Source organism: Anas platyrhynchos, chromosome 12 (assembly GCF_047663525.1).
Source record: "Anas platyrhynchos isolate ZD024472 breed Pekin duck chromosome 12, IASCAAS_PekinDuck_T2T, whole genome shotgun sequence".
Taxonomy (NCBI): domain Eukaryota; kingdom Metazoa; phylum Chordata; class Aves; order Anseriformes; family Anatidae; genus Anas; species Anas platyrhynchos.
The window spans coordinates 12,247,959-12,275,334 of NC_092598.1; the positions used below are offsets into that span (position 1 = coordinate 12,247,959).

A 27,376-nucleotide genomic window follows, 5' to 3' on the forward strand; every position below is an offset into this window, starting at 1 on the left:
TATTATTAGTTATTTTTAAGTGATAACACGTTCTTAACACATACTATTCCTTGTAGGGAATTTTCAAAAGCACCTCAATGGCTATGGGTACAGTTGTTTTTTTTTGTTTTGTTTGTTTGTTTGTTTGTTTGTTTGTTTTTTAAAGTCACAGAAAAGTTGTACCACTTTGCCCATTCCAACAAAGAATGTAGATGTCTGGATTCTACATGTGAAATCTCCATGCTGGTAGCACTCTTGCTTAGACAATGTAGCACAAACACACACTACCCCTAAAATCTAAAGGCTCACAGAAAGGTGACAGGAAGATAAAACACGTAATCAGCTCATCTCTGCCCCTAGCATTTGTGTGCACTTGCTGTTGTCACTGGTTAATGATGCATTGTCGGAGAAATAACATATTAAAACCTTTAATCAAAGCCATATCAGATCATTATTTGATGGCTCCAGATCTACTGTGGATTGTTCAGGGCTCTCAATTCATGAAAAAAAAAAGTTACAAGATCAGTAGGTGTAAAAAACATTTAGGAAAATTTGTATTTACTGACTTTTACTCAATAAAAATAAGTAGTAGAAATATAAAAATAAAAAGAAAATGTGATTTCTACTTCTTTTGGATAGAAATTGGTTGGGAACTTGCCAACTTCCTCTCACTGAAAATATTTCTGAAATCCAAGAGCTCTGTGCTTATTTGGACAAAATGGACAGCACATATGAGCCAATGAAAGATGCTTTAAAATGCTATCTGAAGCAACAGATGCCATCAGGGAGCAGAGATTACAGTAAGTCAAGATTTTTTTCAAAAAGTCTTAAAGTCTTTTGTTTTAGAGCAGACTGAGGATTATTGCCTGGATGCAATTAATCAGTCAATAATCCTTTCCTCCTGGCTCAAACTTCAGCTTGTAGGATTCTAAATGTACTTGTTGTGGTTTATTTGGAAGTTTGACTTATGTGGTAGCAGTGACCTTACTTCCAGCTTACTCCACTGTCAGGGCCCTCTGTTTTCCTGTAGGGGTTGTTTGTCCTGCCAGTTTTGAGCCATCAGCAATTTTCACCAGAACAAGGTGACAGGGCTGATGTTTGACATTCCTCCCTGCCCTTCCACGCAGAAGTCCCACTGCAGTAGCTGTACAAGACAAGCATGTTCTAGTTTGTTCATTATTTAGAGAACCCTAGAATCTATTTATGTCATTACCTATAGCCCCATATATCATTCCTTTAAGAGTGTGGCTTACTTTTATCTTCTGTAAAGGCCTGGGTTCTTGTAAGAAATAAAATTCTCCATGTTGGGGCCCTTTTCAAAGTTTTTTATTATTATTATTCATCTGTTTTTAACTATTCCATTTGAATGCAAAGATTTTGATTTTTCCTAAAGCAGAGAGTCATGGGAATTACTAACTAAAACAATAAGATTAACTATATTGGTAAGGATTTCAACAGGAGCTTTCCCACATCTTTGTTTCCACACTAAGGTGGGATGTGGTCTGATCCCAGACTGAAATGTATCCAAAGCTGTTGGGTTATATCTGCCCTCTGCATATACAAGCTGTTTGAGGTTTGCACCTGCCATGATAACATCATCTTCAAAGAAAATAAGGAGTGAGGCTCCTTGCCAAGACGGGCAAGGCTCTGGTATTCCAGCTTGCCCTGACTTTCCACTAGCTTTACACTTGCTGACAAGCTGAGTTTTCGCTTTCAAAGACCTTTCATTTTTTTTCCTTTGTTCCCAGTAATCTGGAAATAATTCATTGCTTTCCATGACAATGTAAGAGTGTACTTAGGCTCACCTACCTTAGGTGATAAAACTGTTGAGTTATTGAGACTATGCTAATGTATGCAGCCTTCTTCTTATTATTATCTTCAGGTTTAGAGGAGAGGTGGTTTGGCTGCAGCGTGGATGGACCAAGTTGTCCACTATTCTGACATTGCATCCTCACCTGTTATTTCCTTGTGGTTGTGTATGAGCAAAGAAGCGTGAGAGTTGCAGCTCTATGTACACAGCGTGCTCTATTACCTCACTATTTCAGATAATTCTTGCTATTTACGTTGTTTTGATGAAAAATCCATTTTTTTAATATTTTGTTATAGATCTAAAGTTACTACTGACAGTTATTTTAGTTGTCACCTTTCCATTTGTTACTCCATCTCTAGATGCAGACTGGACGGCAGAAGTGTCAGCATGCTCACTGCATCAGATTGTGAAAGTTTATGTAGGAAGTAACTGGTATGAAACTTACTTACAGACACTACTGAAGGTATGGATAATTAATTGTGTTTGTTTGGCTTAGCATGACCCTTCCTAAGGCAGATTCTGTAATCCTACAGAGCATAAGCTAAATTTCTAATAATCAGAATTATTAGAATGGTTTTGCCCCAGGCATTATATTAAGTGGAATATGTTCAAGTACCTGAGGGAAACAAATCTTGACTTCCTAAGAAAGTACTTTCTGGGCTAATAATACAAGTAGTTGGGCCATTACGGGCCCAACTTGATGGAACTTGTTTAATCTTTTCACTGAGAAAAGATATCCAAACAGGATTTTTCCTTCCCTCTATAACTTGGACAGGAAATCTGTAAGAACAAAGAGAAAAATAGCAGAGCCTTGACTGTATTGCTTAACCTTATGCATGAACTTAAACCCGCTGAACTGAAGTTTAGTGAGTTAAAGAAAATCCCGTAGGAAATTGCTTTGAATTAGCATGGAGTTAAGAACGTATTGATAATCAGGTGCAAATACTTGACGTGCTCTGCTCCATTTATAGGAGCTCATAGGAGTGCACCATCTGGTTTCTTCTGAAATTCAACCCAGATGTGGCTCTGGGGAGGGCTTCCTCCAGGAGTCTTTCCTGGGCTGTATGGGCACAGCTATAGGACCTTGGCTGCCCCGTCCTCTTCCTCCTCTGTGTTTTGTGCTTTCAGTTGCCGTACTGCATTTTCATGCCACATCCCTTCGTGCTATTTTAGACACTTCAAAACTCTGTGTGTGTGTTGTGTTTCAGCTTCATTGTGTCCACTACCACTGGGCAGGTTTACAGTTTCAGGTGCAGGTTGGATTCCAGGGCTCCTTCTACATCCTAACGTGCATGTTAATATGAAGTAAAGAGCATGCTTGAAGAGAGGCACTTTTTGCATAGCCTTGTGGGCTCTTCAGAGCTCATCTGTTGTACAGCTGATATCCCATCACTGGTGCCAAGCAGAAGACAGCCCCGATCCTTTACCAGAAGAGCCCCACAGTCCTTTACAATAAAAGCTGTGGCATATGTAGCCAGCTTGAATTTAGTCTATGTGTAGTTTCTAAGGGCCATGTGATATTTGTTTCTACATCTGAAAACCAACACGGGCTTCAGGTTGTTCATTAGGAGGTAGACTTTCTGCACAGCTTTGGGTAGTCTGGTGCATAGCCTAGCATACTCCAGACAATGACTCTAGTACTTTGTAAGAACTAATTTTTTCCCCTTTCAAAATTTCTATACAACTTTTTACACAGAATTTGTGAAGCTACAAATACTTAAGAAGAAGACAGTACTATACACACAGCAGGATTAATGTGCTTAGTCTGGAACAGATTCCACTTATTATAGTACAGTTGCCCCTCTTGATAACAAAATTAATGCGATGACCTAGAATTACTTTCCTACATTTAGTATTATGTAAGTTGAAGAATTGCTTTCATAACAAGAAGAGACATCTTCTTAGTCTGAGAAAATGTTGTTTCTACGGTCTTAATGTATTTTTGCTTCTGTAGTACCCAGAGCTGCTGTCAAATGACAAAAAAGTCTGTTGGATCACCTATGGTCAAAGTCTTCTAATCCATGGAGATGGACAAATGTTTCGGCATGTTCTCAACTTTCTAAGACTTGGGAAATTATTTTTGCCAACAGAATTTAAGTAAGTAGGGCGAATTTGCATGTTTCTTTTATATTAGATAATTATAAGGGAAATAAGCATGGGCATCTGTTTTCTGATTTTCATAGAAATAACTGTCCAAACGAATTGAGAATTTTGATTTTAGTCCTAAACCATTCTATCTAAACATGAATTGTTGGGATTTAGAGATTTTGGTGAGGTAAATATGCCTTTATTTTAATGATTGGTACACCAGATACTTGTACTGCAGGGTACATCAAAGATTTGTGTACTGTGTGCAAGCATTTAACCAAAAACAAAACAAAACCATTATCATTGCATCCATCTTCAGATTTCTGTGTTTTATTTACAGCAGGGACAGCTAAATCTAGTTTAGTTCAGCTGAAAAATACTGCATCTGCTCCCTCTACTGGTATCTCTGTTCTAATGCTGGAAAATCTCTTCCAAAAAGGCAGTGGCATTGAGTGCAGGATCACAGGGCTCCTAAACAGGAGGGAACACCTCCCTCCTCCCATCTGTTAGGATTCTAAACTTTGTTAAACATCAGACATTGTGATGGCTTAAACCCCCTGCCTACTAAGGCTGTTCCTACAGCATGCTTCACTTGCCCAGCCCTGACCTTTTGGCTTCTTGTAGCAATTTCTCTGGGACTGATGCTTCTGCTGCTGCTACCTGCATTGCGATTTTTGCCTTTAGTGATGAAAGTCTGTGTGGCATCACATCCTTTTGTCTCTGCAGCCCTTAAAGCCCTTGTTTGCTGGATTGATCCTAGTAGGCAGACTCTCTTCAGTGCTGATCATGGCTTTTTAGCTCACCAGTTGATGTGGTCATTTTTAGCACACTTAGCTGTTGCCATGAAGAGTATACATTTTCATTCTTTCCTCCAAAGACAACAGAATTGTTACACTATGTCTTCTTTGGAATATTAATCACTGTTTGCCTTCACGACTAACATCAAAGGCACAGGAAGTCAGATGTCAAACATTACAGTTATATCTATACAAGCAAACTAAATATATCTGGGAATGTTTCTGGTCACTGAGGCCAGCTGCATTTCTGCTGGTGACATTCCTTAACCTCCCCGAGCTGGTGGCTTCACTCCTGTCCACTGCAAACAGTCCCAGGAACATCCAATTGGCCAAACCATGCCTGGGAATGGCTGGAGAGACACTAAATTGGGTTAAACCAAGAGCAATGCTAACAGCTTAGTAGCATGTTCTAGGGCTAAGAGTATTTCAGGAATGCTAGATTTCCTAGAAGCCTTCAAAGCTGTGAACCCTCATTATGGGATTCTCTAAGGAAAATGCCAGGGTGAATTTTCAACACGAGAAAGCATCATGAGCATCACAGAGCAGAGCAGGACTCCTGCTTCTCAAAATCAGGTTTCTGTCATCCATACCCATGGTTAATTATGGAAAGAAAAAGGGAAAAAAAAAAAAAAAAAAGAGGGGACAGACCTGCTTAGCTAGTAAGGGGTCAATAGCTTGAAAAGTTTTGAAGATAACAAGCCTGACAAAAATTCAGAGAGATACTGCTGAATGAATCTGGTTTAGGAGCTTATTTATTTTGGTTGCACCTTTTTAAAAGAGCCCTCTAATTTTGGATTGCTGATATAAAATTCAGATTCCGTAGAAGTTAATGGTAGTTAATGATAAAATTTCTATGACTTTCAATAGCACTGGATTTTTTTTTTTCATTGTTTGGATGTTTGGTCTGAAACATTTAACAAAAACACTAACAAAACAAAACAAAAAAACCACCTTGGTTTGGGTGCTTTTTGGTATTTAAAATGGTAGGCTATTTGTCCATACATTAAAAGAAAAATCACTTATGTTAATGCATTTTAGTTTGTGCACTGACTTTCTAAGCTTCCAGAATATATGTATAACTGGGTAAAATAATCAGGTAAGCTTGATTTTTAGTGATTTTACAGTTAAGTTAATTTACTACTTACAGAGAATGGCCTCTATTTTGTCAAGAAGCAGAGGAGTACCAGATCCCTTCTCTTTTAGAAGCACTTTATCACTGTGATGCGTACAGGTAGATAAACATTTTCTTCTTTCTTTTTCTTTTCTGTAGTATAATGCCCTTTCATCAGACCTAAAAGTATTTGTCCTTCCATGAAAGGAACACAACTTTGTCATTTCCTTTTGAAATATAGCCAGTGGAGGATGAGCAATTGTATTTCCTTTTGGGCCATATTTTTTCCCGATGAGTTATTTGGATACAGGAACGGTAACAGAAGAGTCATCAGTCAGCTCAGGGCTCAGCCCTGGCTTTGTCAAGCCTCAGCTGCTTTCTGGAGACCTACTGGAGGATTTTCTCCAACCATGTTGTGGAGAAATCTGAAAATTGTAAATCTGCAAACCCATTTGCTAGTAGTTTCTTTTCTTCTGTGCTCTTTCAGGAGCCAGATTGGTCCATAGAGTTCATTGCTAGAGTATCAGTCAGCTCAATAGGCAATCTTCTCAAATCTGTGTCTGTAGGCAGAGAGAGTCAGCTACTCTGTGCTTCCAGAGGTGTTTCACCTTTTCAAAGACAGACGTGCAACTCAGGCAGTCACTGTCAGGAGCTCAGTTTTTTAAGCAGTTTTTTAATCTGGTTTTGATTCCATGAATGTAAGTGATTGTCCTGAATCTGAATAGCTCGCTCCCCAAAGTGTACAAAACATCTTCACAAAAAAAAAAAAAGAGAGAGAGACAAACCCCAAGTCTGATGTCATATAAACATGGCCTGGGTTGATAAGTAAGGCTTACATAAATCCACTGGTCAAAGCTTTGTGGATGCTGAAACGGAAGAGAAAAAAATATATATCTACTGTGTTTCTGCAGCATTGCATTTCAGAACTTCTCAGCACAGGTGAGCAATGAAGTCGCCTGGTCCTGGGTTGCCTTTGTATTACGCAGTAGTGATAATTGTGAATTCCTTTAATTCCCCAGAAGTTTGAAAATAATTCATAATAAAAATGAATGGGGGATATACAGATCTCCTGATGAGTAGGAAGCCCTAGCAGCTCCTTTTGTAGGCGAGTGTGTGTTGCCCCTGGAAAAAAGTTCTATAATAATTGTAAATATTCATTATCTAGGTTGTGGATCCAAAGCAAGGAATTGCACAATGAAGGTTCTTTTCCATGTAGAAGATTAGATACTGAGTCTTGGAATAAGGAGCATGAGTTCAGCAAAGACCCAGAAGAGGTAAGGCTTGTTTTTCAGAATATGTTGCCATAAAGCCTTTTTAAATGCAGCTTGAACTAGAAAGGTGACAAATTTAAATTCTTCACTACTTAAAAAAGAAAGGTTTTGAGCATCAAGGGAGAGTGGAGAACAGCATTAGGCATTCTGCTTGCACATTACAAAAACACAAAACAGCTTCTTCTGTAAAGAAAGAATTTAAATGGATATCCACACTTACTGACTCCAAGTCAGGGTGCTTTAGCAGTGTTCTGGGTGCTACCCTACTGTTCCTTTTTATCCAGTGACTGTACACTCTAAATCAGATAGTCCAAAGCATAAGGGCAACAACCTCTTGTCTGTGTTAGCTTGGTCTAAGCACCACAAGGCTACGCTCTTTTAGATTCTTTTTGGTGTTGTGATTTGCTGTCCTGGTTACTTAGTGAGTCCCTGCCACCAAGGGTAGGAAATGTTTTCACCCAGACTTCAGTGTGGCTTGCAAACTGTGGCTGGGTCACAGGTTCAGACCTCTGACCAAAGAGGATGTAGAAACAAATCTCCTGCTTCCTACTAAGTGCTTTAAGGTAGTAAAGAAATGCAGGAAGAGATCACTGCAGCCCTGGAGTTAGCAGGATCCGTGACCTACGTGAGTCAGGCATGACCAGGAAATGCTAAATGAACTGGCATTCCCTGGCGTGATTCTGTCATGGATGTGTGGTTCCTATAGGACCAGCAGCCTCGGGTGGGAGCTGCAAGCTGAAGCAGTGCACTCAGGCAGGACAGCATCCTGCAGAAACTTTCTTGTCTGTGAAGTCAGTGGAACAGGTTGAAGTGTTTCCCACTCAAATCTTTGCCTACTTTTAGTTCTTAGCTGGACAACAGTAGCTGAAAGTTGCCCTCAGTCTGCTAAGGAAAGGTGAAAGCAGGTGCTGCCTGTGCAGCATTACACACTGACACCAAGCTGCTCCACCCTGCAGCTTAACTAACACTGCTGTTCAGGTGGTAGAGCAGTTGAACATCTTTAATTTGCCAAACCATCTTGTGTAGAATGCACTGCTGTTTGTTCACATAACCGCATTTTTCTCAGTTGTAGCAGTAGCAGAGACATTTCCAATCATTGAATTCAGCAGAACTTGAAGAAACTGAAGTGGCCAAGGCACACAAGCACGGCCAGCATCTCACTGAGTGATGCAGGACAGCATAGCATTGGTGCTGAATTGTCAGGGCAGTGTTTGGACAGTCTTAAGGCACTGCATCCAGCATAGAAGTGAGAAAATATTTTCCAGAGATTAAGAACTCAGTCCTTAAATTAAATGCTTGTAGTAGAATGAAAAAAAAAACATATCAGTTATTAGGAAAGGCAAGACTTACACTTCCTTCCAAGGAATTAGAAATTCTAACTAGAATTAGAATTTAGAAATTATTTCTAAATTAGAAATAACAACACTTCATTGTATTTTAGGTGTATCCGTATGCAGCTGTGGATTCCAGTAAACACTACATTAATACATGGAGTAATATAAGAGATCTGACAGGAAAGCAAGATACCAATGGGGAGAAGGCAAAGTGTTCCAAAATGGTATCGCAGGCTAGGGGGACAAAGCAAAAGAATACACTTGGAGAAGACGAAGAATCCTCACACAGTATGGTGAACTCCAGCTTACTTTCGGCAAGCCCTCCAAGGAAGAGAGAAATAAGCAGTTTAACAAAGACAGAAGAAAATGAAGACTCAGCAACTCACATCCAGAAATTACTTTCCCTGGTAAAGGAATGGGACATGGTGAACTCCAAGAGATGTGATTCTCAGCACGTAAAAATATCCGATGGTTGCATCACAGGCAGCGTATCTCAGTACAACACTCCTGAAAACGACAGAGGTGTCAAAGCTTCTATTGCTTGTTCTCCTGGGAAAATAAGCTTTACAACTCCAGAAAACAGTCCCATTACCCAATGTGAAGCCGGGGCTGAAGGAAAGCAGCTGGACCAATACGTGCTCAAACAGAGTCTGCCAGTTACTCCAAGTGCTGGAACATATAAATTCAGCACCATAAAAACTACTCCCACAATAGGAAAAAATACAGAGAACATAAACAAGGAGCAAGCAGAAGGTAAATGATTACTTTGGGATTGTTTTCAAAAATGAGGGGAGTAATTAACTGAATCACTTGTATATAAATAAGATACTTTGATCGTGCTGCTGAACTTCAGAGTGATGGTCTCAGCCTTTTTCTTGTTCTCCTGCTTGTAGGAAGTTTACCCAGTGAAGTAAGAGACGAGAACTTGCAGATGAAACTCATCCCTATAAAAGGCAGTAAGTTGATTGCCAGCTGCTAAGCAAGGGCCTGGTTATGACTGGTGGATTTTTTTTATCACTTATCTATGCAGAGTTTGATACTAAAAGCGTGTTTGCCAGAAAGGTGGAGCAGCTTTTTGATCCCCTAGTGTTAATGAATTGTACTTTAACTGCCTCCTTGTTACTCTGCCTTTATAGCTATGTAATGAGCAGTGAAGCTGTTTTGATGTGCAGAAGTTATCCGTCTGCATTTCTGAGACATTTGGAGTTTATTAATGTTGGTAATGGCACAAAAATCGGGATCCTAGTTTGATATTGGGACTACAGTGAAAAAGGAGACTTTGTGTCCTTCAGTCCTCTCCTGAGGACATCCTCAGATCCTGAGAATATTTTGAACAGCCTTTTAAATTGTCTTTGCCATTCAGATAGGTTTTGCTAACAGAATCTTTTTTTAGGTATATGTGGTATTTTATTAGTGCTTTTATTGGAATTGCTGGCAGTGTACAAAGATAGCAATGGTTCAGTCACCAGAGCCTGAAAAAAAAAGAAACCTTAAATGTTTTACAAGGGTTTCAGATGTAGGGTCTAACAACAGATCCATACTACTAGTGTGAATTGAGCTGAATAAAGTCCACTATAACCAGTGAGATCACTGGGCACAGACCAAGTTACAGAAACCTGTAATTTAGCACAAAGGCTGAGTTTATGTTAAACCCAGAAGTTTCCACAGCCGTGTGTAGGAGTTAAAAATGTTTGATAGCCAAGATACTAAATGCAAGCTCAGGAAACCTCAGTGGAAAGTCCCAGTCCAAGACTTCTCCCGTCACCCTAAAAAGGATGTGATTTACCCTGTACCACTTCCACAGTGGGCAACATTGTGAGTTTTCACAGAATTGCTGGCAAAGCAGAATGTATTAATAATGATTGTGGATGTTTTTGTTACTATAGCAGTGCAAGCTGGATTATTTTTTCCTATTAAAAAAAAAAAAAAAAAAAACCTCTTTCATATCCCTTGAAAGAATGCCGGACTAAATTATGCTTGGGTTTTGTTAAGCAATGTGTAATGGTTACTTTTTCTGAATTTTCCCTGTGAAAGAGGGGAGTAGAGAAAACCTGTAATATTATACTTCAGATTGTAAATTATTTGATGAAAAAGTTGCCATTTTCTGTCTATTGGCATTTCACTTTTCCTGGCAAAACCTCATGACAGAATGAAGACAAAAAAAAGCGCATAACTTAAACGAGATGACAATTTTGTGGTCACGCTTACAAAAGAACAAATGTGTTTATTCCAGTACTTCTGCATGGGCTGTGCTATAAAACTCAGCTTGTATTCATTCACAGAAACAATGGACAGCAAACAAACCCCTGTTCTTCTGGAAGATCACAGAAATGTAGGGCTGATTCTTAAAGTTGAACATCCTCCAGTTTTAGGCAGTGATGGCTTTCATACGTGCAATGAAGAGAGTGTTGTTTACAGCATTCTGCTGGATGGCACCCAGCTGGGTAATTCAAGCACTCAAGCACTACCCAAAGGTAAGAAAGGATGTTCAAAAGGTAAGAAAAATGATGTTGCTGCAGAGTTTTTAGTATTATCTCTGTCGTGATTCGTTGCCAGTTCTGACTGTCTGAGTACCTAGGGTTATTGCAGCTTAACTACTGCTAAGACTTAATTCTTCAAAGCAGCAGGACAGCAGCTGCCTAACCTTGCAGGTGTCTTAAATAGTTCCCAGTGAAGCTCTTTAATGCATTGAATTTTTTAGAGAGCTACAGAACTGGAAAGAATCGGGGAGAAAAAAAAAAAAAGGAGGAAAACCAGTAAACTCATTATCTGGGTGGTTACAGATTGTTCAAGGATATGCAAGAGTGAAAGGCAGCTTCCTAGTCCATTGCATACTTGTTTATTGATGTGAAATATGTATTTTATATATATAAAATACATAATATACACACACACTTTTTTTTTTTTTTTTTAATATTGTAGCAGAATAGTGCAGTGGCCCTTCCCTGGTGCTGTGTCAGATCCCAGGTACTGATCCCAGCTGTCTCCTGCATTGCTGGGAGAAGGGCTAGACCTTAGGCTTTGGAGATGGGCAGGCACGAGAGCACTGCTGTGTCCTGTCTGGGAAGGTGATTGTGGTGCTGTGGGGGCCCAGTTCCAGCTGAGACTTCTTGGAGTGTGAGCATGAGTCTTTCTGGTGGGCAGAGTGAACCCCTGTGATCACCTTGTGGCTCACATGTGCGTATGTAAGCCAATAATGTGTGTGTATAAACACACATGCATTTAAATGTAGCTGAAAAGAAATGAAACAAAGCCCAAGGTGAATGTCCTGAAATCTATATTCAGTGTTCGTTTGGGCAAACCCTTAAGTTGAGCTCAGGTTTGAAAACTGGCCGTTTCTATTGCATTAAAACCTTGGACAGGAAAGGCGTTAAAGAAGCCAAAGGTTGGATGACTGAAATGTTGAATGCTGTAACCACATCCTTTTTTGTGTTCTTTGAACTGTTTCTTGTAGATATCGTTTTTCTTCGCTTTTCTCTCTCGCGTGAGGAGATATTCTATGCCAGGAAGTGCCACTTTTTCCTGACTGATGTCATCCTGGACTCCATAAGGCAGAAGGATCCCAAGGAAATCACAGCCAAGATCATGACCCTTGTGAACAGGCTTTGGGTAGGTACAAGGTCATGGCAATTTGGCTGAGTTGTGGTTTCTCAGCTTCCCCAGGCCACCGATGGGTGGCAGGGCATAAAAACTTGGGCTCTTCAACAGAGTGAGATGGAGCATTTAGCAGCTTGCCTGCTGAGAAGTTTCAACAAGGGTAATTAATTCTCCTTATTAAGCAAGAGCCCCTACTTGCTGGAATGACGATGTCACGTTCTGTGTTTTAGACCCAGCAGCTCACACCCAAGGAGTTTGTCGCTGATTTACTGAACACGGAGCATTTTAAACGGGACAGGAAGATTCGTGAAGAGCTACTGCAGTGGGTGGAAGTAAGTAGCATTCGCCACCAGGTGATGCTGTAGGGCTGAGAGTTTTTGTGCACGTGTGAGTGTGTGTTGGGGGGGTGTTTTTTTTATTTTTATTATTACTGTTGGCATTCAGCTTAAGCTGGTTCTCTCGTCCCAGCTGCTTGCAAATGAATTACGGGGAATAATGTGTTGCAAAATGATTCTCCCAGCACGTTAATTGACTAGTGTAATATATAGCCTTAATAAAAGTTTAAAACTGTGCTGCTAATTTATAAGTTTGTCCACAAAAAGTAGGTGGAAGACTTCTAGGATGTTTAAGAAATATGCAGCAAGGAATCAGCGATGCTGCTGTTCTGCAGTCAGCAGGGGATTTAACGGTGACCTTGTTTTTGTGCCTTTTCAGTTTACCTTGCCATTTGCGTGGAAGTACAGCCGCTGCCTCGATTTACTGATAGAGAGAGGGCTTGCTAGATCCGTCTCATACTTTGCCTTGGAAATGTAAGTTTACAGACTCTTAATAAAGTTTTTTGAAATGTTTTCATTGTGGTGTGTGAGAGGGATAAACATCTCATCTGAGCTTTTTTGGTTTTTTTGAACAGTACCTTCATTTAGTTAAGAATTTTCAGAATAGGAAAGAGGTGTGCCTTTTGTCAGCTGTCAGCTTTAGGGAGCAAAGTAGCTGTCTTATGTGCTACCACTTACTGGTCATGAGTTAGGTTTATTTACCAGAAAAAAAAAAAAAAAGAAAAGAAAAAAAAACACCACCTACTGTTGCTGTGTTTTGGTCTGCCTAGATGGCCATGCACGTTTTCCGTGACACTGCTCCCCTAACTCCTGCCTGGGGATGCAGAGAAGCTCTCACTCAGGTGACTCCCTGGAACCCTGAATTAGAAAATGCTGGGACAGGAGCTGGGTAAAAGCTTACCCCTGCCCTGTGGCTTTAGTTACTGAAAATGAGTAAGAGAACCCACTCTTTCTGCTAACACCTTTGTTATTATCTGTTTATATATATATATATATAATATATAATTTTTGGGGGTGGGGAGAGGTGGGGGAAATAATAACCTCAGTTCTCCAGCAGTTACTTCGTGTTTCCTTTTAAGCACTTTGTGCAGACACAGCGCTTTGCTATTCCTGCTCTAAAATCTCTGCAGTTCTGCAGAGCAGAGCTGACGCTGTTCTCACCCTGTGAACTAGAGCAAGTAAACATCACTTCCATCCATCTAACAACTCGGTAAGGAAACGTTATTTCAATCTTACACCAGCATTTTGAGAGGGCATTTAGATGCCCTGGGGACAACTGCTTTTCTCAAGGCACACCTCTTTCCTCTTCTGCAGCCCAGGTTCCCACACTGAAATCAACATACCATGCAAACAAGATTCATATAAAGAAAATAACCTTTATTAGACAAATCAATCAAACCCTGAAAAAACAGCATCAGGTAAACATTAAAGTTTTTTTTTTTTTCCAGCAATGTAAAAACCTTTTGAGAAATTCAGAAAATTTCATGTTCCTTTTGTCGCATTAGTAACTTCTTTCCCTCTTGTGACATGAGCTATTACTGTCTTGGCAGCCCAAAATCTTGCATTAACTTACTTATTTTAAAATAGTAACTTCTAAAATCTTCCCTGTGCAACTGTTTCCCACACAATTTTGTACAAAGGTGTCAACTGTGCTCTATTTGCTGTCTAAAAAAAGAACAAGTTTTAAAAAACATTCGGCTTATTAAACAAGTGTTTTATGTACAGTACAGGAATTTCCAGACTTGAATGAACATAGTTTATACGCGGAGGGTAACTCACGTGGCTATGAGGGTTTACATCTGAGACTACAGCAACGCACTGCGGGGACCAAGCAGCTTCTCCACCCCAGCAGCAGCTACGGGTGAAACTGCAACTGAAAAAATCCCTGCTCCATAAAGGCCAAATTTGACACCGTTTCTCTTGTGTCTGGGGGATGCTGATTTACAGCACTTCACAAACCAGGAGTAAGCAGGAGCTTGGCAGCTTCCAGAAAATTGCTGATCTTCAACTTTCCTCCAAGAGCACCAAGACAGCATCACAGCCCTGCAGGGAGCTTTGACGTTACTCTGCATTAACAGGCACCTTTGGGACGCAGGACACAGCTGTCCTGCAGTTACGTTGTCCTACTTCAGACATCACGCAGTTAAGGTCGAGCTTTGCACTAAACCTAGATACTCAGAAGCTGTTGTCTCAGATGCCACCACCACCCAAACCTCCTCAAACAAGCAACGCTGAATGGACCAAGAGTAAGGACCTGGAGAGGGGCTAGGTCAGCAGCAAAGCAAGCGGCCAGTCCCCAGCACCCCAAATCCTGGGGCACAGCCTGGCCCCTGGGACAAGGCACGCTGCAGGCTGAACTTTGTCATTCACCTCGTGTGGCTGGAATCTGCCTGTGGGGGCTGAGTGGCACAAACCAGGAGGAGAGGACCTTGGAATAGGGGAGCTGTGTCCTCCTCACCCACCTGCTACGCTCCCTGCTCTGCTTTGGTCTCCACACGCTGCCACCGGGGGACCCGGCCCCTCTCCTGAGGAACACTCCTGAGGTCACGCATGAGAACAGTGGCTGAGCTGGCAGATGGTTAGCGCGGCAGTCGCACAGGGAGACCGAAGAGTCAGCAAGAGCTGGGAGATGGTTAAGACAGAGAGAAGCTCAGCACTGAGGCACTGGGAGAATCGTGGGAAGAAACAATTCACTGTAACAATGGAATTGCTTTTATTAAAACAGAAGTGTTAAGCCAAGAAAATAAATTATTGCTATGATAGACATATTTAGAACATAAGGAAGGACGTTAATCTTGAGCTCCAGGTCAATATAACCCTGAAACAGGAAGTTACACTACTTTTCTTAAATACCTTGGTTTCTCTTCTTGCCCTTCCAAAAACTTTATAAAATGTGCAGCTTAGAGAACAAACAGTGTCACTTGTAACAAAAAAAAAAAATCTGTACAGCACATAGCTTTAAAAATAATACATTTTTTTCAAACAGCTATGTTACTTATTACTCATAAATATAGGGCTAACAAATTTTGAATGCCCAAGGTCCCATCCAACACCAAAGCTATTAAGCGTAGTTGACAGAAACCTTCTCGGGACTTCCCCCCAGCCAGAAGTCAGGTTTTGGACTGTCTGAAAGAGCCTGATTATGTGTAAAAGTATCTTCACGGATGAAGACTGTCTCCTTCTGCTGGTCAGAGGCCTGGGGTCTTCAGTGAGTTTGAAATGGCAATCAAACCTGGAACACAGCACCGTGCAATGGGTTAGACTGGCTGCACTCCCATAACACAGGTCCTCTGTCTGCAGGTCCCTCTGTCCTGGCCAGCAGTGATTTTGCAAAATACTACAAAACCACGGTTTGTCAGAGCTGCATTTTGGTGGCCAAAGAACGTTTTTACTAGAAGAGCCTCGCAGGAGGAACGAGGCACTTCCCCCAGGCTAAAAGCTGCCTCTGGCTCAGGACTCGCCCAAAGGCTTCACGCTGCTGTCAGCAGCCGTGGGGCAGCAACCCCCCTGCAGCTGTGACCATTTACAGAAGGGCCTGTCTGTGACCTGTCCCAAGAAGGAGCTGAGGATCCCAAATTTGAACCATGGCTGCTGGGTTTGGTTAGCTCAGTATGACCTCCGGTACCTGCAGATCACAAACCCAGGCCCTACACGCTATCTATCAGCCTGTGCCTTGACCACCCGAGCCCCTGTCCTGTCTGTCCGACACTCACAGCCCTCTGTTCCCTGCAAAAAGGGAGCCCAGTCCTAAGGACTGGAATCCTTGGGTGAGGAAAGAGGCAAAAGCTGAGCCTGACAGAGCCTGGCTTGTGTGAAGCATAGTAAGCCTTTACAAGGGCCTGCCACCCTGCTTGGCTGCCTGGCTTGTCAGGGCTCAGCTCTCCTCAGACAGATCACCAGCGAGCTTCCTCACACATCTTCTGGACCTTCTGGCCAACTTCCAGAAATACTTCCTCCAGAAGTAACACCTGGCAGCTCCCTCAGGACTTCCTGACCATAACCTAGCAGGTTCCTTTGCTTGGTGATGTGTACAGATTCCTTGGGAGGTTCAAAGGAACCTGTGGAATAAATCCAGCTTGGGGAGAATACCATGGATTCCCCAGGGCAGCTCAGAGGGACTAACAAACAGCAGGATTTCGGCAAATAGCCACAAGAAACAGATTAGTGGTTAGACAGCTGGGTAGCATTCAGAGCAAAGCTCATCTGAACACTGACACATGGACTAGGTGGTGTTCAAGCCTCTACTACCTGAAAACCATTTTTGCTTGTTTTGTTTCTCCTCCTCCAAACCAGAGAGGCATCCGACCTGTTATTTAAGGCGCTGGCTGCAGGAGCTGGTTGTCTAAAACCAGATCAGAGCCACTGACACCAGTCAGGAATGCGTGTGGGAGACTTCTCATAGAGAAATGGGGGTGAGGTCCTCCTGACTCAGAGCTACTGCCAAGCCTGACCAGCACTCAGAGCTGCTGGAAAATCCCCTTCAGGGGCTACTTACAACAACTCCACTTCCTTAGGCCGTATACGTGTGCAGAGGGGATCACACTATTGTCGAGGGACTTATGGTGACCTGGCCTGCTTTCTGCAGAGGAGAGAAGCCAGCATTAGTACAGGGTTAGAGGACAACAGCATCAGGACACAAGCTAGTGGGAATGGAAGTGGCTGAGAACCCTCAGGAACGTAAGAGGAGAAACAAATGACATCTGAGAGCAACAGGCTCCTATCCTTCCCTCCGTCCCATCTCATTGCTCCCCACAAAAGGTCCAAGCCTCCCCAGAAAGGAGCTTAGCAGCATGTGCGGCAGAGCTCCAGCTGCTCATCCCCAGGAGGTTAAGCGTGTACCCCAGCCCATGGCAGCACGAAAGCCTCTGTGTGCACAGCATCCCCTCCCAATGCAGCCTCCAGCCCTGCGGGTCCTTTCCAGTGCATCTCCTCAGGGATCCCGGTCACGAAGGGGAGGCTCTCGCAACGCAGGGGCTTTGGCCTGCCCCCAAATAGGCGAGTCTCTGTGAGAGGAAACATCACTTCCCCACAGCGACTCCTAGCCCAAAAGCAGCATCTTCAGTCCCCGCGTGAGAGGCAGTGGCTTGAACCGAGGAGGCAGTGGTAGTGACAGGCAGAGTGAAGAGAGCGTTTTGGCTGCTTGCACTTACTGCAGAAATGTACTGGCTGTTCGTGAACCGGGGTTTCTCCTCCATCGCAGAGCTGTGTTGTGAGCCCAGGGGCATGTAGGTGGGTGAGCCCATGTCTTCACAGAAGCTTTCTTGTGGGATGCTGGAGACACAGCCGCTGTCGGAGCCGCTGGAGCCGCTGCCTGACATGCAGTGCGATGACTCGGAGCTCTCTGTTGCTGGGGGAAGACAGGGAAATCATTCTGAGGACTGTGAATTTGGCCTAAACGACCACATGCACGTGGTAACACACCCCTCTGCAGAGACACTGGTCACACAAGCCCGTGGCTATGCCACACTGCTATCTGGGCCACTTTAAAGCCACAGGCAACAAAATAACCCACTGCAGTAACCCAGTGATGCTGGAGATGGAGCAGGAGGCACTGAGGACTGCCTAGGGCACAGGGGGGCCCTGCTCCATGGGTAGTCAGATTCTGAGCTGTCTGTCCCAGAACCAGCATCCCAGGCAATGCTGCTGGCACCACCGCTCCCACCACACCACCGCAGGACACGCACTGCTGCTCCTGTCCCTCTGTCTGTACCAGCCAGAGGGCTTCACACATGGGAAGCCACAGGGGTCACTGGACCAAGCTGGCCAAAGTGAGGAACTTAATGCCTCCTACTAGAGGGGCAAGGCAGGCAGAGGCACAAACACTGCCCTCCAAGGCCACAGCACCAAGCCTGCTCCTGTGAAAGCAGGAATGGAGCTTGTGTAGAAGGGCAGTGTGGGTATGTGGCAGGGTGTGCCGTGACTCCAGGGAGCCTGGTGTGACCACACAGCAGGGAGCGAGCCGTGGGGACAAGCCCATGGCACAGAGAGGCTGGGCTATGGGTCCCATCCCCGGGTGTGTTGCAGCACGGCCGGCTCATACGTACTCAGTGAGGGCTGGCTGCTCGTCTCGTGCTCCAGCTCATCCTCCTCGATGCAGGCACCAACGTCAAAGGGGCGCCTGGGGGCCAGGACGCCTGGCAGCAGAGCCTGGTCCAGGTACATGTGCAGGTTGAGGGGCCCCAGCAGGGAGGAGGAGGAAGGGCCGTACGCAGCAGCGGTGCTGCCTGCAGAGAGCTGCGCCTGAGTCCTCTTGTACGGGTTGGAATGGTCGAACAGAGACACTGCGATTGATGCTCTGGTCCTGGCGCCTGCCACAAAACACAACGAAGCCCTGAGAGTCAGCCCCACCCGGCTCGCTTGCAGCAAGGGGGCAGGGTGAGCTGACACTTACCTCTGCCTTTCATGATGTAATCGATAGCACGGTCATTGATAGCTGCCTCGCTGGGTTTGATGTCCAGGAACGGCTTGTTGCCCACGCCCATGGACACCATCTCCTGCATGCGGATTTCTGAAGGGAAGAGCAAGGTGTAACAGCCGCCTGCCAGGCTGCCCCGGCCCTCCCTGCCCCAGGGCCAGGCTGCTCCTGAGCTGCTGGCCTCAGATCCGTTCTCCCCTTGCTCCCCAGCCTGAACAGTCTGCACAGACCAGCCCCTCATGCTCTGCTCTGGTTCAGGTGCCCAGTGCCATGCCGCCTGTGAGTGTGATCCAAGCAGGAAGCCTGGGGTGAAAAATAAGCTCGGCCAGCCTGAGCCAGGCAAGCTGCCACTCCGATAGCGAAGCTGTGGGGAGAACAGCGAGCTTCTCACAAGCACGGCCACTCTCACAGAGCAGGAAACCCTGTGCTAGCACCTCCCATTTCTCCCAGCGTCCAGGCAGGTGTCCACAGTCACAAAGAGCTTGGACTGCTGTCAAGGTGTCTGGGACGAGGGGCAGGGAAGGGACAGCACCCAGCCAACCCCAGCACATGCTCCTGAGGCTGCATGCAGGCACACGGCTGCTTGCCACACAAAGCTGCCTGCTAATAGGCTGCAAACCTACTCAGGACAGCACGAGCTGAAGGGGGCTCCCGCACCTTTTGCGGCACAGACGCCCTGGGAAGGAATCACACCTTTATTGCGGGCTGCCTGCTGCCACAGGATCTTGGCAATGTCACTGGTCCAAGCCTGCTTGGTCTCGGCTGAGCTGGCCTGGAGGATGTAGGTGTCGCTCGACTTTCGTCTTCGGAACCAGATCTCGAAGCGCAGCCCGCTGTCCCCAGAGTTCTCCGTCAGACCGATGTCTGCGGTCTGCCAGGAAAAAAGGAAGTGCAAAGGATCAGCCGGGGCTGTGCCAGGGGCAGAAAGGGTAATCTTGGTGGCGGGCCAGCCAGGGGAGAGCTGACCCGATGAAAGGAGACAGGCGACCTTCAGGGAGAAGTCCAGAGCCACCTCTTGCCCAAGAGCAATCTGCAAAGCTGCCCTTACCTTGAAGGAGCGCTTGTAGATATAGACATCAAAGCCACCCTCGATCCTCTTGGGCTTGCTGAACAGGATCAGGTCCTCAAAGAGGAAGACGTGTCGCTGGCACTTCCTGCGGCCCAGCCAGATGGTGAACTCGTCCTGCCGCACCAGCTGCCCCTGCTCCTTCAGGTTCACCTGGCCACGGGGAACATCCTGGTAAGGCCCCAGCAGCTCCCCCAGACAGCAGGAAGCCAGGGCCAAGCAGACGCAGACACAAGGAGCAGGGTCCCGTGCATGGCCCGCGTGATGAAGAAGCAGGCACTGCCTGTCACCTGGAAGAGGTACGGGAACCCACCTCCCTGGGGCTAGAGGTCACACCAGGCTAAAACAAGCGGCTCAGAGCTAAGGCCCGGCCCACAGACACCACCTCCTGTCACCCTGCACAGATCTGGGACAAAGCCAACTGTGGGGTGCCAACTGGAGGCACCAGCCTGGCCCTTCTTGGGAGATAGAGGAAGTTCAAGAGGAAAAGACAGCCAGAAACCCGCCAGGAGCCCAGGCACATCTGGGTCAGACGACAAGCACCTCAGTTCCTCCTGCCCCAGATCCATCCCCCTCCACCCTGAGCCCTGCCGTAGACTGATATTTTACTTTATTTCTCCTCCTCCAAGTGCTGTCCTTCGTGTGCCTCTCCAAGTCCCACCTTGCTGCTTTTTGCCTATCCCTGGCATCAGCATCACTTTGAATTCCCTCCCACAAACTCGCTGCCTCCCCTAGCAAACCGAGGGGCACCCTGCCCACTGAGGGGATGCTCACCACACAGCCCAAAGACCCCAAACCTAGAGAGGGGGGAGCAGCGTGGCTTGGCCACCCCCAGGCAGCAGAGGACACCACAACGTACGTCACAGTCGCGGATGGCATCCATGGCCAGCAGGTCGTTCCCGTGCCGCAGCTGAAACTTCACCATCTCCTCAGCCGCTCGGAGGTAGCCCAGCTCCTGCTCTTGCGCCTCGCTGCACTCCTTGATCAGGTCCTTCAGGAGCAGGGCGTATTTGCTCATGCGCTGGATGGGTTTCAGCAGGTAGGAGGCCAGGTCCATCTTATCCCCCAGCTGCACCTGCTTGAACTGAGAAGCAGAGCAGAGAGTGAGGGCGGCAGCTCCATGCGTGCAGGCACTGACACTACGGCTGCTCACAGCCTCAGCTTCCTGACTGAGGTACTCAGATTGCTCTGCAAGGAACAGGATCGGTGCTGCTGGGTGCTGGGCTCCTTCCCAAAGCACCCACCACATCTCTGCCCAGCTGTGCAGAGAGCCAGGCAGGCAGCAGCAGCGCTGAGCACACCTCAAGCAGGGAAGCTGGGCCGGGCTGCACACAGCAGCGACCCCAACGCCCGGAGGCACCGCGGGGACGGGCAGGGGGGTTTACCTTGAAGAAGGTGTTCCCGTGGCTGGCCAGCAGCGAGTCCGACTTCGGCTTGTTCTTGCTGTACAAGGCGTACATCCCAAACTGATCTTTCTGCAAGAGAGAGCCCCGCGTGAGGCCAAGGCAGACCCAGGACCCGGCGACAGCCCCGGGGTTGGTGCCTCCCATCCTTCTGCCTCTCCCAGGCTGCCCCAGAGCCTCCTCCAGGCATCGGGGCAAAGACTCAGCTTTAAGTTCAGCAAGAGCCAGGGTGAGTTCTTGTCTTCCTACTCCCACAGCAGCCAGGACTTCTGAGCTCGTTTTCCTGCTACCCCTTGCTCGTTACACACCCCACGGGATATCAACCACCTGCTAAGTGACAAGCACGCATGGGGCAGCTGAGCTTAAGCCCGGTGCCTCGTGCTTCTCCCTGCCACTCTTTGCAACCTCTCCTCTACCTCTCTGCTCAAAGTCCTTCCACAGCGATGCCACAGGCAGAAGACAAGGTGAGGGATGCCCCTGAAGAAGGAGGTGGGCTTTAAGGAGCAGCCTTTTGCTGCCCCAGCAGTGTCTCGTGGTGGCAAAGAACAACAGGAAAGGCAAAGAGCAGCTGCTGCTGCCTGGGCTCAGCACAAGCACCACGCACCAGGAGACCTCGTGCCCTTACTACAGCCTCAACGCCCCTTCCCCACCCACACCAGGGGCTGCAAAGTGACCCAACGCACGCCCCTAGAGCCAGCGCAGGGCGCTTCTCCCCTCCCAAAAACAGCCACAGCCCAGCAGCATGGCGACAGGCGGCCAAATGCAAAGCACAGGAGCCAAGCACGGAGGAGCCCGCCCCCAGGAGAAGGTGCCGATGCCTTACGTGCCGCAGGAAGCAGTGGCTGACACGCAGCGGGTGGTTGCAGCAGCTCTCGAGCTCCCGCAGAAAATACTGGCTGTGGAAGTCGTAGAGTTTCTCCAGGTTCCCAAAAATGACGCTGCGCTTCCCGCGCAGGTCCTGGGGGAGGTCGAGGCGCTCCATCTCGGGGAAGTAGCTGTCGATGATGTAGCACAGCGACCTCACGTACTCTCGCTCCGTGGTCACCATCTCGTCAATGATGTGCCGCAGCTTGCTGCAAGAGGGAACGCTCGGCCTTGAAGGGACCGGGACCACAGCCGCGCTGCAGCAGCATCTGGGTTGGCCCTACAGAAGCCCTCCCCAGGTCCCAGCTTGGAGGTGACCCCTTAGTGCCATCTGAGCTGGGATTTGCAGCTTTCTGTGACAGCTGACCCTGCCAGAGCCCGTGCAGACCCAAGGAACACAACTGGTTTCTCTGTTCTGGAAGGGAAGCCCCATTCTCGGCAGGACACACGTCCCTGGGCTCACCCAGCCCCGGCTCCTGGACACAACAAGATGCCCCCAAGGTCAGCACGCTCCTCAAAAACGAGGGAAAGCAGAAATCCCAGTGACTTGTGTGAGCACACAACTGGGTGCTGCGGGAGGCACTGCTAACGCTGGGAGAACAGGAGCTCTGGATGCAGGGGCTGTCGGGCTGCAGCTCACCAGGAACGAGCACCTCCAGCACGTGTTGCTCCGTGCTGCCCTGAGACGAGTGCTCCCAGGTCCCAGGTTTCCACTGCGAGGCAGCACAGCACCGGCCCTAACCACTGCCAACGCGCCTCTCCTCTCAGCTCCTCTGGCTGGCCGAGCAGCGGGGCTGCCTCCTGCCACCCAGGGGACAGGGCTGGGCTCAGCTCGGTGCGGGAGGCATGCAGACCCTTTTGCGGGGCACTTTCCCTGCTGGGGAGGTTTCCTGCGGGGGTCCCGTGCCCTCGCTCTGTGCCCACAGCCACTGGGGCGCACACACGTTCCCAGCACCGCCCTGTGCGGGATCACCCCAGGCAGCTCTCAGTTCTCTGAGATCTGCAAGTGTTGGTTTTTTTTTTTTTTTATTTTCAACTTTTTTTTTTTTCCAAGGAGAGCAGTTGAAAGACCTGCCTGGCGACTCCCTCTCAGGAGCAGCTCCCATCCCTGGGCTCTCCCTGCCCTGGGCACGTTGCAGTGCTCAGTGAAGTTAAGATCCTCGAAGAGAAGGGAAAGACCAGAACAAAAGCCAGGCCAGCAGACCTCCTTTTCCCTTTTTCCCCCCCCAAGCGCCGCAGCCGCTCACTCACCTGCCCCAGCTCTTGGCTTCGGTGGCGGAGCCGCAGCCCCTCTGTCCCTCCAGCAGGCAGTCCGCAGCCCAGCTGTGAGCGCCGTGCCGCAGCGCGAACGTCCTGTCCACCAGCTCTGTGCTGCTCACCTCCAGCCCCTTAATAAAGACGCCGGTGTTGCCGTACCTGGCCGGTTCGCTCAGCGTCCTCTGGCAGCCCGACCACAGGCTCTCACCGCAGGGCAGGTCGAAACTCTGGGCTTTGCGGAGCATCCTCCTGGGAGGGGGCTTCCCAGCGGATGGAGTGGAGGCGCAGGAGGGTTTCACCTCCAGGCTTTCCAAAATGCTCTCCAGGTTCGACTTTTCCTCGGGCAGTTTGGGTGACTTGGCGGCCCCGCTTCCAAAAGGAACTCGGCCGCAGTGGGGCCCGGCCCCGAGAGCAGCTTGGCAGGCAAATTCGTCCCCAGCACCAAAATCACCGGGGCAGCTCAGGGTGGGAGAAGGGATTTGCTCTTTAGTCCAGCCCGCAGAGCGGCCGGGCCTGCTGTAGCCATGGGATGTGCTGCAAGTCCTGTCCCAGGGCGGCCCGGGGGTGGCCCCCTCCGAGTGCCTGCGTGGGCACAGGGTGCCAGCCTCGCTGCCAGCCCGTGCCTGCTCCCCCACGGTTGCTTTGCGGTCTGCCAGCAGCGACCTCCTGGTTCTCAGGGCCGCTTCCAGCTTCTTTTCGAAAACCAGCTTGGTCTCCTGGCACTTGGACCACGCGAACTTCCACTGCTTGAGTCCTTTTTCGCTCTTCAGCTCGCAGGCCAGCTCCTTCATCTCCTGGAAGCGGGCGTCGCTGATGTCCGGGTGCTGCCCCTTGTAGCTCTCCAGGCACTTGATGACCCCCGCGCAGTGCTCGGCGGAGCTGCAGTCCTCCATGCTGATGCAGGCGAGGTGTCGCATCCCTTCCAAGGCCCACTCGTACGCCTGCAGGGAGCCAGAACAAAAGGCAAGAGCCAGTCAGAGGCACTCAGGGAAGAATAACCCCGGCTCGGTGCCTAAAGCGTGAGGCGAGAGAAAGGATCAGTGTGTGGCCAACGCAGTTCCTCGAGTGTGAGCGGAGGGCGGGGGGGGGGGCTGCTATTGTCACCGTGGGGCTGAATTCACAATTCAGCAAAACAAACAGCTCCTTATGCGGAGGGCTTCAGCTGTGCCGGCTGCTCTGTCGCAGCCCTACCTCCCCGGCAGCACCCACGCTGCCGGCCGTGAGCCCTGGGGAGGGGATCCCAAGGGAGGGGATCCCAGGGGATCCCAGGCTGCTGAGGCTGCAGGAACCTTCACAGCCCTGCTTGGGATAAAACCTAAAACCTTCCTGCCTCATCCTGCCTGCTCCCAGCAGGACATGGAGCCAGCTATCCAGGAGCAGATTGCTGCTCCCCAGACCCAACGGGGCACAGCACATGGCTCGAGAAGAGCCGGGCTCTTTGGTCACCCCAACCCGTTCCCACAGCAATGGGAATCCGGGACCACACGAGCTCAGCTGCAGCCCAAGCGTTTTCTGCAGCTGCTGGCACCCGAGCGGAGTCAGCAGCCTGCCCAGCCCTGCCTGCTGCAGCGTTACCTGCTCGCGCTGGTGAGCTCAGCACCCAGCTCAGCACTTTGTTTCTAGCACTACAGGAATGCTGGAAGCTGCTTCACGAGGCTCAGCTCTATGAGCAGTGCCCACGAGGCCTCGCTGATACAGCTCTGCCCAAATGGACAGAGGCAGGAATGGGGCTGACGAGGTTTAACTGTGCAGGGAGCTTCGCTGCAGTGAAAACACAGAGTTAGTTGTTCACATCTGATGCAGAAGGCAGAGAAAACCCCCGGACAGGCCTGCCCAGCACCTTCCACAGACTGCGTGCGTGCAGAAACCCCACGGGCTGCCCCTGGGGTGAACCAGCCGGCACTTCACCTGCCTGGCCCTGCTGCTGTGGCTGTGCTGGGGAGCTACAGCCACACTCTGTGCCGGCAAGGAAAGCGTCAGCCTCGGAGCATTTCCCACCTGACAGCCAGATCTGAGCATCCTTGCTCCAACAGCCTTCACTCTGAGAGCTCACAGCCCGTACTGGCACGCAGAAGAAGGCCTCGAGGTCAGGAACAGAACAGCCAAGTGCTACACAGACACTGAATCCCCGTCAGGACACTGGTGAAGAAATGCTGGGTGCCAGGCTGCTGACACAGGTAGGCAGGGCAGGGTGTGCAGGACGTGAGGAGAGCTGAATGGCAGCGTGCAGGAGGCCACCCACGGGCCGAGGAGTCACTCCAGGGGCAGATGCCCCAGCCACGGGAGCTGCCCCAGCCGTCCCCGGTGCTCTTTGGAGTTGCAGCTGCGTGCTCTGCGTGCAGCCAGCCCCATTACTCATGCAGAGCAAGGAGCTGCTTCGTTAGGGCCGGCAGCTGCTGGGGGAAAATGCTCAGAAGCAGCAGCAGCCCCGGCACAGGGACGGCCCAGCCCTGCCGCTCTCTCAGCCCAGGTTTTATGCTTGGAAGTGCCCGCTGCTGGGGGAGAGAGGGGCTCAAAGCGGGCAGAGGAGATGCCAGAGCTCGCCGAGCCTGCACTTCCCGGGCTCTTTAATTCCCCGAGTGCCAGGGAGCCCGGCAGACCCGCACAGCAGCAACAGATGGCCTGGTGTGACGGGGTTTTGTGCTGCTCCTTCCATTTCTAAACAAACCAGCCCCCCAGGCAGGGCTGAGGGCTCAGCTCACCTCTCCCGTCAGCCAAGGGGTGATGATCCCACCCAGAGGCCGTACGCAGGCTCTGTTTTGCTCAGGGATGGGTAAAGCTCGGCGAGGAGGAACCAGGGCTGCAACCCACCCATGGAGGCAGCCCCACCACCCCACCTTCATATGCTATCTGGCTGTTCCTGGCAAGGACTCCACAGCACGCAGGAATTACTCTGCATCTCGGCCCTTCTTCCATCCCCAGTGCCTGTCACAGGCTCGTGAATGGCTCCGCTTTGTTCCCTGCACAATGGGAGCAGCCCTCCACACCCCGCAGCTTGCTTGGGAACATGCTAAGTGGCCACCAAGGCTTTCCCAGCCACATCACCCGCTCCAACTGCCCCTGGAAGCACACGAAAGCACATGAAAAGCACACAAAACAGCAGCCCCCTCCATGGAGGCACGCAGGAGGAAGCAACGCCACACAGCAAGGGCATCGCCGCCGGCTCCGTCCTTGGAAGGGGCTGCCTCTGCCTAAGCCTTCTCTTTCACCTCTTCCCGTGGGGAGATAATTCTTGTAACAGGAGTTTTTTCTTGTCATGCTGGCAGCTGGGTGTCTGAGCAGGCAGATCACAAACTTCCCTAACTTTCTGCAGAAGAAAAACGCCCCTAGGGAAGTTTCCTTCCACACTGAAGCGGCTGCGCAGGGGAGCTGAGATAGAGGTCGTAAAAACCCCAAACTGAACCTGAGGGGAGCAACGAGACAGGAATCCTAAAGCAGCTGTGGGTACAGCAGCTGAAGCTGCCCTAAGGGCCAAGCCACAAGAGGGGCCAAGTCCCCCCATGCTGTGCCTGTCCTGCTCCACAGGGGTCTGGGCACCAGCAGACAGAGCAACGGCACTTACCGGAGCACAGGTCCGAGGTAAATGCTGCTGCCCTGCCCCAAAATGCCTCTCCCAGCTGTGCTCCTCTCACTGCAGGTGCTCGCTGGGGCTCAATGCCTCCAAAACCCATGATTTTGGGGCTTTGAGGACTGCCCCCAGCTCGCAGCACTGCTGTCCCCTGTCACAGGTTGCTGCGCGCACAGCACAAGCAGGGACTCGTGGCTGCGGACTGCCTTCAACGCTGACAGTTCCGAAGCAGCAATTCACTGCTTTACAATGAAATACACCGAAAGCAACATTATTTAGACCGAAACCTTCCTGGCAGGAGAGCTGTCAGTTCGCAGACAGCCACGAGCTGCCTTCCCTGCTGACAGGGACCAGGCAGGCAGAGCAGAAAGCCCTCGGCTCCCCGCTCGCTCGGACCCACCCGAAATTTCCTCAGCCTCCCACCCACTGCCACTAACAGCACCCACGAAGGAAAGGGCAGGGAGAGAGCAAACCTTCAGGA

The 27,376-nt window shown here is 48.9% G+C and overlaps 2 protein-coding genes across 16 annotated transcripts in view; one reads left to right on the forward strand and one right to left on the reverse strand.

Annotated features, from left to right (window-relative positions):
- KCTD19 (potassium channel tetramerization domain containing 19) overlaps positions 1-13,764 on the forward strand; it is a 21,422-nt gene extending 7,658 nt beyond the window's left edge. For 5 of the 9 annotated variants that reach the window (XR_011812313.1, XR_011812311.1, XR_011812314.1 and 2 more), the window contains exons 7-19: positions 619-779; positions 2,149-2,252; positions 3,744-3,886; positions 5,822-5,905; positions 6,951-7,059; positions 8,498-9,143; positions 9,284-9,346; positions 10,673-10,864; positions 11,845-11,999; positions 12,218-12,319; positions 12,702-12,796; positions 13,402-13,532; positions 13,637-13,764. Coding sequence is in view for 1 of the 9 variants with exons in the window: in XM_027465939.3 (XP_027321740.3) it covers positions 619-779; positions 2,149-2,252; positions 3,744-3,886; positions 5,822-5,905; positions 6,951-7,059; positions 8,498-9,143; positions 9,284-9,346; positions 10,673-10,864; positions 11,845-11,999; positions 12,218-12,319; positions 12,702-12,796; positions 13,093-13,129 (1,891 nt within the window). In the remaining 8 variants the exon portion in view is untranslated. Of the gene's footprint in view, positions 1-618; positions 780-2,148; positions 2,253-3,743; positions 3,887-5,821; positions 5,906-6,950; positions 7,060-8,497; positions 9,144-9,283; positions 9,347-10,672; positions 10,865-11,844; positions 12,000-12,217; positions 12,320-12,701; positions 12,797-13,092; positions 13,259-13,401; positions 13,533-13,612 lie in introns of those variants that run through there. The other 4 variants (XR_011812312.1, XR_005268848.2, XR_005268849.2 and 1 more) reach the window with 4 other exon arrangements.
- Positions 13,679-27,376, reverse strand: part of PLEKHG4 (pleckstrin homology and RhoGEF domain containing G4) — an 83,621-nt gene continuing 69,923 nt past the window's right edge. For 3 of the 7 annotated variants that reach the window (XM_038185460.2, XM_038185459.2, XM_038185462.2), the window contains exons 14-24: positions 23,322-24,268; positions 22,030-22,279; positions 21,189-21,278; positions 20,663-20,887; positions 19,786-19,956; positions 19,395-19,608; positions 18,714-18,830; positions 18,367-18,630; positions 17,473-17,669; positions 16,818-16,901; positions 13,679-15,554 (exon numbers count right to left, since the gene is read on the reverse strand). In XM_038185460.2, coding sequence (XP_038041388.2) covers positions 16,860-16,901; positions 17,473-17,669; positions 18,367-18,630; positions 18,714-18,830; positions 19,395-19,608; positions 19,786-19,956; positions 20,663-20,887; positions 21,189-21,278; positions 22,030-22,279; positions 23,322-24,268 — 2,517 coding nt within the window. In that variant the 3' untranslated portion in view covers positions 13,679-15,554; positions 16,818-16,859. The remainder of the gene's footprint in view (positions 15,555-16,817; positions 16,902-17,472; positions 17,670-18,366; positions 18,631-18,713; positions 18,831-19,394; positions 19,609-19,785; positions 19,957-20,662; positions 20,888-21,188; positions 21,279-22,029; positions 22,280-23,321; positions 24,269-27,376) is intronic. The other 4 variants (XM_038185461.2, XM_072043912.1, XM_038185463.2 and 1 more) reach the window with 3 other exon arrangements.